The sequence below is a fragment of the Sinocyclocheilus rhinocerous genome, unplaced genomic scaffold (assembly GCF_001515625.1).
Source record: "Sinocyclocheilus rhinocerous isolate Xijiao unplaced genomic scaffold, SAMN03320098_v1.1 scaffold926, whole genome shotgun sequence".
Lineage (NCBI taxonomy): Eukaryota > Metazoa > Chordata > Actinopteri > Cypriniformes > Cyprinidae > Sinocyclocheilus > Sinocyclocheilus rhinocerous.
In genome coordinates, this window is record NW_015648536.1 from 375,484 (window position 1) to 390,488 (window position 15,005).

At 38.7% G+C, this 15,005-nt stretch overlaps 1 protein-coding gene across 5 annotated transcripts; it reads right to left on the bottom strand.

Annotated features, from left to right (window-relative positions):
• Positions 1–581: 581 nt before the first annotated feature.
• Positions 582–14,749, bottom strand: LOC107709847 (condensin complex subunit 2-like). Of its 5 annotated transcripts, none has more exons than XM_016514490.1 (18): positions 14,626–14,749; positions 14,000–14,218; positions 13,826–13,916; positions 13,638–13,727; positions 13,434–13,551; positions 13,113–13,261; positions 8,968–9,157; positions 7,344–7,423; positions 6,887–7,095; positions 6,461–6,606; positions 5,155–5,261; positions 4,864–4,983; positions 4,588–4,695; positions 4,374–4,508; positions 3,245–3,355; positions 3,051–3,127; positions 1,213–1,288; positions 582–985 (listed from the first exon to the last, which is right to left on the bottom strand). In XM_016514490.1, the coding sequence occupies exons 2-18, from the start codon at positions 14,209–14,211 to the stop codon at positions 926–928; spliced, it is 2,079 nt and encodes a 692-aa protein (XP_016369976.1). In that variant the 5' UTR covers positions 14,212–14,218; positions 14,626–14,749; the 3' UTR covers positions 582–925. The 5 variants fall into 5 exon arrangements, with proteins under 5 accessions (XP_016369976.1, XP_016369979.1, XP_016369980.1 ...); XM_016514493.1 differs by lacking the exon at positions 14,626–14,749 and adding an exon at positions 14,304–14,370; XM_016514494.1 differs by lacking the exons at positions 13,113–13,261; positions 13,434–13,551; positions 13,638–13,727; ... (1 more) ...; positions 14,000–14,218; positions 14,626–14,749 and adding exons at positions 9,502–9,650; positions 10,344–10,461; positions 10,548–10,637; ... (1 more) ...; positions 10,910–11,128; positions 11,536–11,659 and having other exon boundaries at positions 3,051–3,124.
• Between the last annotated feature and the right edge of the window lie 256 nt (positions 14,750–15,005).

Sequence of the window (15,005 nt, forward strand, 5' to 3'; positions counted from 1 at the left end):
CTAATTCAGTCTTTTCCTCCAGCGAACAAGTTGGCTTTGTTCCACCTCTCTAGCCACTTCCCATAACATCCTCAAGAGGGCGCTGGATTCATGACGCATAAACACCTGTAAGGCGAGAGAGAGAGCGCGGCGACTCTTATCCAGCCACATTTCTGCACTTCAGGAATGACAGGATTGTTCTCGTAAGGTCAGACAGACCAGCGAGTCAATTGGACTTTTCTACAAAAAAAAAAAAAAAAAGCTGATTTGTGATTTTTTTCAGTATTATGTCACGAGTTGTTTTTTTTAAGTAGTCAACATTTTTAGGGCAAAACGATTAGACTCAACGATTAGACTCCTGTGAAGGAAACAAAACTCTTTTCTTCCGCCAATGTAACGATTGGCTCCACCTAAATGCCTCAAGCATTACATGTATTCATGTCGAGCAGTATAACATTCCAAAATGTCATCATACTAGACACAAAACAATACATAAACAGATGAGCTTTCCAATACTTTGATAAGTTTTATTTTTCAAAATTAGATGTAGAACATACATCGAAAAGAAGTCATAAAATGAAGTTTTACAATTTAAATAAAACATTTTTAAAAATAGACACCGACAACAGTAACTTCATATTTACTATTACTGTAAAAAAACAAATGATCAAAACAGTTCAATTTTAAAAGCAATCATATTGTTCATGCACTGCAACCCGTTTTTTTGTTTGTTTTTTTTCTCCCTGGTACATGTTTTTGAGCTTTCAGTTTCACTCAGAAAAAAAAATTCTGTGGTAGTTCCCTGTACAACATTTTTAACATGATCCTGACATCATCCTTCTCTTGACTATACTGTTTTGGCCACACATAGGTATTTTACATGACAAAGAACATAAGAAACAGCATTTACATTTTGATACAATTAAAGACGTTTGTAAGATCTGTATCAGTGGCCTTGTTTAATGATGATATCGGTCATGCCGTCAATCTTGTGCAGCTCCAAGTTCTGTTGATGGAAAGAAGAGCTTTTAGATTTACAGCAATCAAATGTTGTGATAATTCAGGAGATCACAAATATGGAGAATCATGTTTCCTCATGTAAGCTACAAAACATTCAATGCATACTAATGCAAGACAGATCTATAGACAAAAGACAACATGGTGTTATTAAATCAACAACACACCTCCATCTACATTAGTTTTTGAAATCATTCTAAATAACAGAGTACCCACTTTCTCATTAGCCAAGTGTAGAAGGGCCACAAAAGCCAACGGTACTGAGAGATTGGTAGCCATGGTTGAGGGAAGCCTAGGGGAAAAAGAGAAAAGAAGAATTTATGTTAGGGGTGTGCTGATCCGATATTCAGTATCGGTATCTCTCCGATACTGGCATTTTTGGCCGGATCGGGTATCGGTCAGAGACCGATCCAAATCCGATATTCTGCGTATACTATTCTGTGTTATTGTTAAGCGCCACGAAAGGCACAAACACATTATAAAGCACCATAAAGTTTTTGTGCACTATATTTCAAGTGTTCTGAAGCCGTTCCATAGTTTAATGTGAGGTACAGATTAATATTCAAGTCGTTAAATTCAAGTTCAATTAAACTCTTCTCTCCGCTGCAGCTGTGCGTCATCCTCCATTCAGCGTTCAAACTGCGCGTCGCGTTCGGTTACGACAGTCAAGACGACAATAAAACTCTCTCCAGGATGATTCAATGTTCCTATTATTATACTTGATCTGTAGATAAAGGACTATAAAGGCATAAAAGGACTTTATCTTGCTGGAGTTTAGTGCTGTTTCTGAAGCATGTTACTTTCTACCGGGTGTCTGTTAGAGATCACTACACTGGAGTAGAAAGCAGGGCTGTCAAAATGGCTGAAAAACTATATTCGAATTTTGTACTTAAATATTATCAAAATTCGAATTATATTTGAATTTAAAATGCATAATTTCAGTTAGGGTGAAGAAAAGCTTTTGGCTTCTCTTCTGAGGCCACAAGAGGGCGCATCGAGCAAAATATTACTAATGCACATTTATTCAAAGCATAAGACAACATGACTATCTTTGAAAAAAGTGCATAATGTTTCAAATAATGTTTATAAACCAATTATAATTAATTAAGTTGAGTAATAGATGTCCTTCTAGAAAAATGCGCGAAATATGTGTTCTGTGTGAACGGCTTGATTTTAAAATTTGACGAATATTCGAAATTCAAATTTTTTTTTGACAGCCCTAGAAAGCACTATGAATTGTTCTTCATGAATTGTTCTTTCAGTAACTGAAATTTAAAACTGTTAAAAGAAAATGCTCAAACCATCACACAGATATAATACACTACACATCAATGTCTCTTCCCTTTGTGCTTTGAACTTTTCCATGCTGCGCGCTGTGACTCCGTGTTGCTTCAAGCGCATCATTCTGCGCACGGGATGCGCATAAGCGCTTTGTGCCGCTCCGTATGGAGCCTTTCATGTTATAATACGTTTGCGCAATGAAAGATTAATAAGAAATGTCTTTCAATTTTATAGTATATTAATTAATATATAAATTAATGTATTTTACAACAATACAAAGAGCAACGTAACATTTTACCAGTTTTTCCCTACTCATTTTTTTTTCACTAAATGTTTAGATTTTATAAAATTATTGTGCACTTAGGATTTTTCTAGAGTAACTTTTGCTACTGAATTATCCATTAACCTTGTTTTATAGTAGTATTTTTGTCATATATTATGATTATATATTTATTCATTTGTTGTTTTTCTTTACAATGAAGTTGTCTTTATGTGGTAGGTTGTGTTTAACACACAAAAGAGTGATGATCAGGTCAACACATTGAGGTATGGAAATTCTACACTGATTTAAAAAAAAAAAACTGCACTGGTATCAGATTGTTATTGGCCGATACTCAGAATTTCTGGTATCAGTTCTGAAAAAGTGGTATCGTGCCAGCCCTAATTTATGTACAGTACATGCTAGAAAAATGTCAATCCTTAGTATTTCTTCCATGGGCCAGAACAGTGAAAAGATACTGTACATAGCACCAAGTTTAAAAAAAAAACTGTACCTTTGTACAAGATTCCTGACAGACTGGCTGAATGATTTTTCTCCAGGTACTTCTGTTGTTTCCTCACTGTCCACCTGCTAGAAATGGTAATTTAAGTAAATAATTTAAATAAATAAATAAATGTTCTAAACTTAACTAAAACACACTGAAAGATAAAAGAGCTTCAATAAGCCCAGAAAGTTACAATTACAAACCTTTGCTGGTTTTTCAGGACTCTCTGTTAGGAAACCCCACATAGTTGTCTTCAGCTTCTTCATGTCCATCTTTTTGGCTGTCTTGGCATAGTTTATCTCAATAGTGTTTACCTAGAGCAAACAGCAAATACAATTAAAGGCTGATTTATACTTCTGCGTCGAAACTACGCCGTAGGTTGTGCATAGTACGCGCAGGCTACGGCGTAGCCTGACGTGCACCTCTCCAAAAATGTCACAGTGCGTCAAATCTACGCGGACCGCAAGGGCTGTGATTGGTCTGCTAGTACCCCTCCCTCCGTATGTATTTGAGTTTTGTGTGTGTTTTTTGCACTTTAATATATTTTAATGTAGCCACTTTTGTGTTCTTCTGTGCCACCTCTGTAGTACAAATTAATTTATTAATACTCAATTCATATGATTGGTAACTTATTTGTCTTATTCTACATAGTTTTAAATAGACATTTTAAAAAGATTATAAACAAGTTTTTGAATTTGACATAGATGAACATGATGCCATTACAAAGTGTAAAAAAGCCCATGTTCAGTTCATGTTATTATATTAAAAGGGCTGTACAGCGGTCAGATTGGTCATTTATTTTCTTAGGAAGGCTAATTTTTGATCAGAATGTTTGATTATTGATCAGAAGGTGCTCCTAAATTTTTACATTAGGACAAGCGCTCCTAATTACGAGAAGAAAAAAACTGCTCTTAAACTGGGTGTGTGACAGGTATGGCTGAGGAATGGGGTTTGGTCGAAGAAAAATTTCAGTCAAAATATTTTTTTTTGCTTTAACCCCTGCAATTTAATAAGAAGCAGAATAAGACAAATAAGTTACCAATCATATGAAATTAGTATTAATAAATTAATTTGTACTACAGAGGTAGCACACAAAAGTGGCTTGCAGGTACATTTTCAGACGTTTAATGAGGCTCAGAGGTAGCATGCAGGTGGCGGCAAGTCACTGATTTTATCACTGAATCATTCATTCAATTGATTCGTTCAAACGGCTGAATCATTCAGGAATGAAGCAAATGACTGTCTTTATGAACTGACGGAAATCCGTCATAGCGACGGAACTTTAATCCCCGAGTGTAGTGAAGTAGCCCAACATCTCTACTCTCATCTTACCTTGTGAGGCTCAGGGACAAGACAGTCCTCTCCATATGTAGAGATGTCATCTGTGTCCAGAGAGAAAGGGGTCGGTCTGTCTGTTTGGGAGTCATCGGATCCTCCAAAGCCTTCAGCATCCTCACTGTCCCCTTCCTGTTAACAGAAACCACTAACCGTTTAACAGACCATCTTCATGACTACCTATGGCATTTAGCAGTAGTGTGTGGTGTACCTGAAGACCAGGACAGAAGTTGGCTGTGTCATTAGCGTTGTTGTAGTCATACTCTCCTATGTCCTCACCCAGCTCTCCTGATAATCTTTTCTTTCCTTCTGCGCTGAGCTGGAGTGAGAAATAATCAGTCATATTTGTAATATGAACAAAATGAACCAATTTGGCAGTCAATCTCCTGTACAGCATTCTTCTAATGTTGCTTTAGATGTGCCACAACCAAAATTCTGTAGGGTACACAGCAATGCAGACAGGAATATTAAACATTCAAGCACTTACGGTGTTGGAGGGTTTGAGGGTGAGCTGTGACAGGTTACTGGGTGGATACTGGAAGTCTGCTGGAAGTGTGGTTTTCTTATTGCTGGTGTTCAAAGCTGATTTACTAATAGTGGTTGCTGCCTGGAAATAAGCATATCATTTTCAGTTTGTCGCCAGGTAATCTGCTGCTTACTTTTACAAGCTTTTGCTGGAGGGATTAAAATGCATAGTATGAATTGCTGTTATAAAACTTTCGTCCATTTTGGTAGTCATGAAAAGACATAATATGAGAATTAGCAAATGCAAACTTACTCTAGTTGTCCGAAAGTAATTATGAAAGTTGATATCTCCCTTAAAGTCAATTACGAGAGGATTCTTTGGTGCTCGTTTCCGAGGTTCTTTGTCTGGTTTGTGATCCTCTAGACAGGATAAATTAGAAATAGGGTGAAAAATGGCACAAAGAAAGCAAGAAATTAAGAAAGTGATCAAATCCACTCTGTATTTTTTGTAGTTAAACACTCCTAGGTTAATCTATGACTAGAGGTCGACCGATTGATCAGCCGGTTGATTAATTGGCCGATTTTTGGCATTTTTTAATTAACCGGCATCGTGCTGCAAATTAGGCCGATTTATAGGCAGACGCACTGCAGGCAGCTAAGCGTTGTTGCGCAACTCCCTCTGAGGCTGCGTGAGAGACAGAGCAGCTCACACTCTGCAGCAACGGCTTGTTCACACAGCCCGTTTCGAAAGCGGAATTACGTTTTACCCTACTAGAATTGATGCCGGAAAGTTATCATATTCACAAGTGCAACAAGTCATTTGCATGTTAAAGTAGAAACACGTTCAATTCAGACTAAACTTCTGGGCTGATTATAACGTGCACATTAACTTTCCTCATGAAATGTGTGTGTGTGTGGGTCCGACAATAGCATCCACAATGTCATCGCTCGTGGCCAGCGCACTCTTAAGCAGTTATGAGCAGCAGGCTGTGTAATATGTGTGTAATCTTTTATTTTTGTTATCACTATGGCTATTTGACTTATAGCAGTGTCCAGTGTTTCCTATACATTAAGTTATTTGTGACGGCTCGCCACTATATCAAAACTGACCGCCACAAATAGATTTCCCAAAAGGCTTATACTTCGTTGAATAAAATGAGCGCTTCACTTTTCAAAATTAAAATGCAGCGCGGGTGTTTTTATATGAATGTATCTTTGAAAAGAACCGACTGTCTTCAGAAAAGCTTCGATGTCATTTTCATTTCGTCTTTCCTGTAATGCCTGATAAAGTAGCGTTTGTGAGTTACCGGGGAAACCGCTATATCTCCGCTCCAACAGCGCCTCCTGCTGGCAGAGAATTAATTTGCAGTCTGTGGGAAATACTGGTGTCTGTCAGTAAACAAACAAAAAGCATGCTTCAGAACTGTTTTGAAAAGGTGCTTAAGTTTTTAGTAGGGCTGCACGATAAATCGCATGCGATATTTAATGCGCATCTTGTCAGAAAGCCGGTTCTGTAATCAGCGGTAACTCTCCATCACTCACGTGCTTTCACATTGAGCAGCATTAACTACATCGGCCAGTGAAAAACCCATATCGGTCGACCTCTATCTATGACTTACGCTTATGTCCAGGTTTGAAGAGCCAGTAGCCAGGTCCGACCCAGGTGGCCATGGTCCTGGGACTGAAGTACGAGTACTCTCTGGGCTGATCAGACAACTGCAGACACATGGTGGCAATATCCACCTCGCCAATAGGAATAACGCCTCTGTTAATAACACAAATACACCTCACAGTGAATAGGCATAACAAAACAGCACAGAAGAAATTGATGCAAATGAAATGGGCTAATCTGAAAAGTCAGAGACATAAAATACAACATAAAATGTAGCAGCTAAGGTAAGGTTGAGCTTAGGTTTGATGTCTAAATAAGTGAAAATGCACTATATCAAACTGTAACTATTCACTCATTGTGAATACTGTAAAAAGTCTGTTTGCAATGCAACAATTAGCAAACATTTGGTGCAATACATTTTGTAAGCACTAACCGTCCTTTCTGAGGACTCCTTGAACAAGCCTCTCTGTGTTCCTTAAACTCCTCACAGTCTCCCTGTCTGCCCTCGTCCACATCTACATCTGCATCAAAATTATCCCCAAAATCTGGACCCACATCCTCATCTGGCTCAATGTCTGCATTGACATCGAATGCGTGCTCGCCCTGCTTCATATTCTCAAGAAGCTGGTTGAGGTTTGTGGTCTATATTGACAATAAGAATGAGAGAACCACATCAGTTTAAAAAACTTAATATCACACTGTACATTTAACAAATAAATAAATAATGTAATACTTTTCCAGCAAGATGCATTAAATTGATCAAAAGTGACAGTAAAGACATTCATAGTGTTACAAAAGATTAAAAAACAAAATGCTATTCTTTTGAATTTCATCAAAGAATTATGGAAAAGAAAAAGTATCCAAGAAAAAAAGATTCAAAACTGTCTCACTTGTTCAGGAGTCCATCTAGTAAAGGAGAAATCTTCTAAGGATGGACAAATTGGTCTGTCCTCTAGTGTCTTTAAATGACCTGGAAGAATTAAAAGGAATTAAAAAGCTTGTGCTGTCAAACATCTCAGTGTGGTCATACCGCACAACACATGCAGAAACATTTAGGCTATGAATACAGAATATTACTTAGTAAACCCAAGAGTAAACTGTCCCATGACTTTGAACAGTGTGTGATGTGCAAAGCCAGTTTACCTATAAACGGTGAGGCAGGAACATGCTGATGGGGCACCTGCACAGGAGGCAGCTGTGATTTCAGCAAGGTCATATGTGAAGGGAAACGCAGCTCACAGCGACTGTCTTCACTGAACAGCACAGAGAGGAACACTCCTGCTGTACTGTTCTCATCAAAGGAAGCAGCCATGCGCTGGAACATGGGGTCCACCTGTGCAAAAGAATGTTTAAGGTCTTCCTAGATGATGTCACCGTCAAAAATGCTTTGGATCTTCACTCAATGTTCTGGGAACATTTCAGTTGTATTGCTGTCTATGCAAGGTCTGAGAGCTCTCGGATTTCATCAATATCTCAATTTGTGTTCCGAAGATGAACAAATGTCTTACGGGTTTAGAACAACATGTGGGTGAGTAATTAATCACAAAATTGTAATTTTTGGGTGAACTATCCCTTTAATGGTATGATTTTCTATAAAGCTACTTTGAAACAATGTGTATTGTGAGAAATGCCATACAAATAAATTTGACTTGTCTTGACTTTAGTCATATTATTCACCTCACACTTCATCTCTGATTCAGGGAGATTGATGTTACTGAGGTTCTGCTCCACTGTCTTCTTCTGAGGTCTTTTCTTAGTCTGTTTAGCAGCCACTTGCTCTCCCTGACCGCCCTCGGCTACCTCAGCCTCCTCCTCACCATCTTGACCTGGAATGAGATGAGAATTTATTAATACTGTGCATGGTCCTAGGATGGAGTATGACACCGTTCATCCACCAGGAAGACAACAACCACCTAACCCTCTCCGACCAATCCAACATTCAGCAAAATTAATCTTGTTATCTTATCTATATTCTCGTAATATTCAAGCAGACCCATGACTTAGAGGAACACTCCTCTTTTTCCAACTCCCCCAGAGTTAAACAGCTGAGTTTTACCATTTTCGAATCCATTCAGCCAATCTCCGGGTCTGGTGGTAGCACTTTTAGCTGCAGCTTAGCATAGATCACTGAATCTGATTAGACCGTTAGCATCTCACTCAAAAATGACCAAAGACTTTCGATATTTTTGCCATTTAAAACTGGACTCTTCTGTAGTTACATTGTGTACTAAGACCGACGGAAAATGAAAAGTTGTGATTTTCTAGGCCGATATGGCTAGGAACTATACTCTCATTCCGGCGTAATAATCAATTGGTCTGTCCTCTAGTGTCTTTAAATGACCTGGAAGAATTAAAAGGAATTAAAAAGCTTGTGCTGTCAAACATCTCAGTGTGGTCATACCGCACAACACATGCAGAAACATTTAGGCTATGAATACAGAATATTACTTAGTAAACCCAAGAGTAAACTGTCCCATGACTTTGAACAGTGTGTGATGTGCAAAGCCAGTTTACCTATAAACGGTGAGGCAGGAACATGCTGATGGGGCACCTGCACAGGAGGCAGCTGTGATTTCAGCAAGGTCATATGTGAAGGGAAACGCAGCTCACAGCGACTGTCTTCACTGAACAGCACAGAGAGGAACACTCCTGCTGTACTGTTCTCATCAAAGGAAGCAGCCATGCGCTGGAACATGGGGTCCACCTGTGCAAAAGAATGTTTAAGGTCTTCCTAGATGATGTCACCGTCAAAAATGCTTTGGATCTTCACTCAATGTTCTGGGAACATTTCAGTTGTATTGCTGTCTATGCAAGGTCTGAGAGCTCTCGGATTTCATCAATATCTCAATTTGTGTTCCGAAGATGAACAAATGTCTTACGGGTTTAGAACAACATGTGGGTGAGTAATTAATCACAAAATTGTAATTTTTGGGTGAACTATCCCTTTAATGGTATGATTTTCTATAAAGCTACTTTGAAACAATGTGTATTGTGAGAAATGCCATACAAATAAATTTGACTTGTCTTGACTTTAGTCATATTATTCACCTCACACTTCATCTCTGATTCAGGGAGATTGATGTTACTGAGGTTCTGCTCCACTGTCTTCTTCTGAGGTCTTTTCTTAGTCTGTTTAGCAGCCACTTGCTCTCCCTGACCGCCCTCGGCTACCTCAGCCTCCTCCTCACCATCTTGACCTGGAATGAGATGAGAATTTATTAATACTGTGCATGGTCCTAGGATGGAGTATGACACCGTTCATCCACCAGGAAGACAACAACCACCTAACCCTCTCCGACCAATCCAACATTCAGCAAAATTAATCTTGTTATCTTATCTATATTCTCGTAATATTCAAGCAGACCCATGACTTAGAGGAACACTCCACTTTTTCCAACTCCCCCCAGAGTTAAACAGTTGAGTTTTACCATTTTCGAATCCATTCAGCCAATCTCCGGGTCTGGTGGTAGCACTTTTAGCTGCAGCTTAGCATAGATCATTGAATCTGATTAGACCGTTAGCATCTCACTCAAAAATGACCAAAGACTTTCGATATTTTTGCCATTTAAAACTGGACTCTTCTGTAGTTACATTGTGTACTAAGACCGACGGAAAATGAAAAGTTGTGATTTTCTAGGCCGATATGGCTAGGAACTATACTCTCATTCCGGCGTAATAATCAAGGAACTTTGCTGCCGTACCATGGGTGCAGCAGGCGCAATGATATTACACAGCGCCTGAAAATAGGTTAACTTCCGTCAACATAACCAACGTGACCACCGGCTTGCACAGGGAGCGTGCTGGGGACTATTTTCAGGCGCTGCGTAATATCATTGGAAAATGAGCCCATTTTCAAAAAAAGTGGAGTGTTCCTTTAAACAAATACTCACTCTCTTTTGGTTTGGTCTCAGATCCCAAGCCTCCTAGGACTCTGTAAGCATCAGCGTGAACTGCATCCACCCTCACCGCATAGATTTTTGTGCTGGCGTCCAGGGTCCCCGCTGCCACCTAGATCAACCCACCAACACAGTTGCGATATTGTTTCCGATAATGCATGTAAACTGGTGCTCAATACAAATTCAGCGAGTTTCTACCTTGAAGTTGAGCTCTGAGTCTTTCTGCTTGAGAATGTCTGCCATGTAATCAATGAGGTGTAGGCCAAATGCATTCTTTGTGGTGATTTTCTGTAAAAAAGAAGGCAACAAGTAATAGTACTGTTGCATTTCAGATGCACACAAAGCAGGAAAACAGTAAAGTACAGAATACATAAATATCAACTCACATTTTCAGTGGAAAGCTTGATGCAGGTAGAATAATGCTCAGATATCTGTGCAGATGACAGCTTAGGGACAACAGCAGGTGTGCCTGCAGTACTATGGTAAAGAAAAAAACACAAGTTTGTACGCTGTGCTGGCTTATTTTCCTTTTGCAGCTGAACACCGGGGCTTTAACCTACCTGTGGCTACCGGCCTCGTTAATGGAGGAGTCGGTCACTCCGTGAAGGTCGATGACCCTGGATCTGCGTCTTTGACGTTTCTCCTGTTCATCATCGTTTCCCTGGATATTGTCCAGCAGAGGTGTGCTGGTGGCCGACAGCGCGGCTTTGTGTCCTAATGCCGGCGAGGACCACTGTCGTGGCCGGGATGTAGGGGTACTGAATGCGCTCATAACGAAACTATGGAACAATATTAGCTTGTTATATATCCATACACCACCATGTAGCGTTTTCACCAAGTACAGTCTGCTAAACAGTAACTTACAGTTAACTTAGCTGGTAAACTCCGGAGACTTCGCTATGTAAACAACTTCAAGTAACGTTAACGTTTATTTAGCTGCTTCAGATAAAAACGAATAGATAACAAACATATCCACAATATAAACGTTATATGAAGTCATAAGTTTATAAACCTAAATCGAATTCATACATGCAAACGCTTCAGTTTCAGGATTCAATAAAGCGTTTTTTGAACCCTTGTTAGGTAGCGCTAAGCACGCTTCTGAAAACGAACGACATAAAAATGATAAACGGTGGCTTTGCAAACGTACCTCAGATAAAGTACAAACAACAAGAGTTCAAGTTACCTGCGATTATCTGATGATTTTTAAGCAGTACAACTGATCCAAACTTTCTCTATTCCGCCTGTTCAGACAACCATTTAAAAATTAGCGCCGAACGGTTACACGCGTCATCAGTGATGTCATACGTACAGACGTAAACGTCAGATTGTGCGCAAAATACAATACATATTTTATTTGATTGCATTTATTAATTTATTTGTTTTCTTTAGTTAGTATGCACTCAAAGTTAAACATGTGCATTATAAAAATATAGCTAAAGTAATGCCATTAAACAACTTTCTCTAAATGTTCTTTATTTCAAAAGGGTAAAAATAAAAAATGGATAAACGCGTCTGCTAAATGACTAAATGTAAATGTAATACTGGAATTCAGTAGTAAGTGCAATATGAAAAAGCAGCATCCTATTGATGGCCGGTGTAGACTAAAAACCTCTAACGGATTTCTCGTTGTCCGCTAGATGGCAGTAAAGTCGTTTCTGTCCATTCTGTCCATTATTCCTAGTGATTAACTGAATGAATCGAGTGTCAACTCTTTGATCTTTAGATTATTTATATTACATCATAGGGTAAAATGGGAGGAAAAATCCCAGTCAAAGTGATTAATTTGAAAGGTTAATTAATTCTAGCCTATATACAGGCATATAAATATTTACATATTTAATGCCCATTTTTAATTGAAGATATGTCATAATAGCAACACTGTGAATGCAAATTGAATGATTTAAATTAAGTAGCCTATAGGTTTTAATGAAAAAAAAACCATGATTTACAATAATTAGCATATTAAATGTAAAAAATAATAACACTAGTAACACTTGGGGCCACCTTTGCCAATTCTGGGTCTTATTTATTTATTGTGTTTGTTTGTTAAAATAAAAAAACTATAATTTTTACTCAATAAATGTACAAATGTGGAAACTATGGAACAATATTAGCTTGTTATACATCCATACACCACCATGTAGCCTTTTCACCAAGTACAGTCTGCTAAACAGTAACTTACAGTTAACTTAGCTGGTAAACTCCGGAGACTTCGCTATGTAAACAACTTCAAGTAACGTTAACGTTTATTTAGCTGCTTCAGATAAAAACGAATAGATAACAAACATATCCACAATATAAACGTTATATGAAGTCATAAGTTTATAAACCCAAATCGAATTCATACATGCAAACGCTTCAGTTTCAGGATTCAATAAAGCGTTTTTTTTTAACCCTTGTTAGCTAGCGCTAAGCACGCTTCTGAAAACGAACGAGATTATAAAAATTATAAACGGTGGCTTTGCAAACGTACCTCAGATAAAGTACAAACAACAAGAGTTCAAGTTACCTGCGATTATCTGATGATTTTTAAGCAGTACAACTGACTAAGCACGCCGAACGACATAAAAATGATAAACGGTGGCTTTGCAAACGTACCTCAGATAAAGTACAAACAGTACAAACAATGTGGTATATAAGATATTAAGATATCATAAACATTAATATCACAATTTTCTATAAAGCTGCTTTGAAACCATGTGTATTGTGAGAAGTGCCATACAAATAAATTTGACTTGTCTTATCAGTCATATTATTCACCTCACACTTCATCTCTGATTCAGAGAGATTGATGTTACTGAGGTTCTGCTCCACTGTCTTCTTCTGAGGTCTTTTCTTAATCCGTTTAGCAGCCACCTGCTCGCTCTGACCATCTTCGGTTACCTCAGCCTCCTCCTCACCATCTTGACCTGGAATGAGATGAGAATTTAGTAATACTGTGCAGGGTCCTAGGACAGAGTATGACACCATTCATCCACCAGGAAGACAACGATCACCTCTCTGACCTAAAGCAAAAAAAACCTTGTGTTTTCTACGTTCTCGTAATATTCAAGCAAACCCATGACATGAACAAATACTCACTCTCTTTTGGTTTGGTCTCAGATCCCAAGCCTCCTAGGACTCTGTAAGCATCAGCGTGAACTGCATCCACCCTCACCGCATAGATTTTTGTGCTGGCGTCCAGGGTCCCCGCTGCCACCTAGATCAACCCACCAACACAGTTGCGATATTGTTTCCGATAATGCATGTAAACTGGTGCTCAATACAAATTCAACGAGTTTCTACCTTGAAGTTGAGCTCTGAGTCTTTCTGCTTGAGAATGTCTGCCATGTAATCAATGAGGTGTAGGCCAAATGCATTCTTTGTGGTGATTTTCTGTAAAAAAGAAGGCAACAAGTAATAGTACTGTTGCATTTCAGATGCACACAAAGCAGGAAAACAGTAAAGTACAGAATACATAAATATCAACTCACATTTTCAGTGGAAAGCTTGATGCAGGTAGAATAATGCTCAGATATCTGTGCAGATGACAGCTTAGGGACAACAGCAGGTGTGCCTGCAGTACTATGGTAAAGAAAAAAACACAAGTTTGTACTCTGTGCTGGCTTATTTTCCTTTTGCAGCTGAACACCGGGGCTTTAACCTACCTGTGGCTACCGGCCTCGTTAATGGAGGAGTCGGTCACTCCGTGAAGGTCGATGACCCTGGATCTGCGTCTTTGACGTTTCTCCTGTTCATCATCGTTTCCCTGGATATTGTCCAGCAGAGGTGTGCTGGTGGCCGACAGCGCGGCTTTGTGTCCTAATGCCGGCGAGGACCACTGTCGTGGCCGGGATGTAGGGGTACTGAATGCGCTCATAACGAAACTATGGAACAATATTAGCTTGTTATATATCCATACACCACCATGTAGCGTTTTCACCAAGTACAGTCTGCTAAACAGTAACTTACAGTTAACTTAGCTGGTAAACTCCGGAGACTTCGCTATGTAAACAACTTCAAGTAACGTTAACGTTTATTTAGCTGCTTCAGATAAAAACGAATAGATAACAAACATATCCACAATATAAACGTTATATGAAGTCATAAGTTTATAAACCCAAATCGAATTCATACATGCAAACGCTTCAGTTTCAGGATTCAATAAAGCGTTTTTTGAACCCTTGTTAGGTAGCGCTAAGCACGCTTCTGAAAACGAACGACATAAAAATGATAAACGGTGGCTTTGCAAACGTACCTCAGATAAAGTACAAACAACAAGAGTTCAAGTTACCTGCGATTATCTGATGATTTTTAAGCAGTACAACTGATCCAAACTTTCTCTATTCCGCCTGTTCAGACAACCATTTAAAAATTAGCGCCGAACGGTTACACGCGTCATCAGTGATGTCATACGTACAGACGTAAACGTCAGATTGTGCGCAAAATACAATTCATATTTTATTTGATTGCATTTATTAATTTATTTGTTTTCTTTAATTAGTATGCACTCAAAGTTAAACATGTGCATTATAAAAATATAGCTAAAGTAATGCCATTAAACAACTTTCTCTAAATGTTCTTTATTTCAAAAGGGTAAAAATAAAAAATGGATAAACGCGTCTGCTAAATGACTAAATGTAAATGTAATACTGGAATTCAGTAGTAAGTGCA

Coding starts and splice junctions, on each gene's coding strand:
- LOC107709847 (XM_016514490.1), bottom strand. CDS start 14,211: ATGAGCGCATTCAGTACCCCTACATCCCGGCCACGACAGTGGTCCTCG. Junction 7,424..8,967: donor TCCTGCCTCACCGTTTATAG/GTAAACTGGCTT, acceptor TAATTCTTCCAG/GTCATTTAAAGACACTAGAG. Junction 7,096..7,343: donor CTAGATGGACTCCTGAACAA/GTGAGACAGTTT, acceptor TTGTCAATATAG/ACCACAAACCTCAACCAGCT.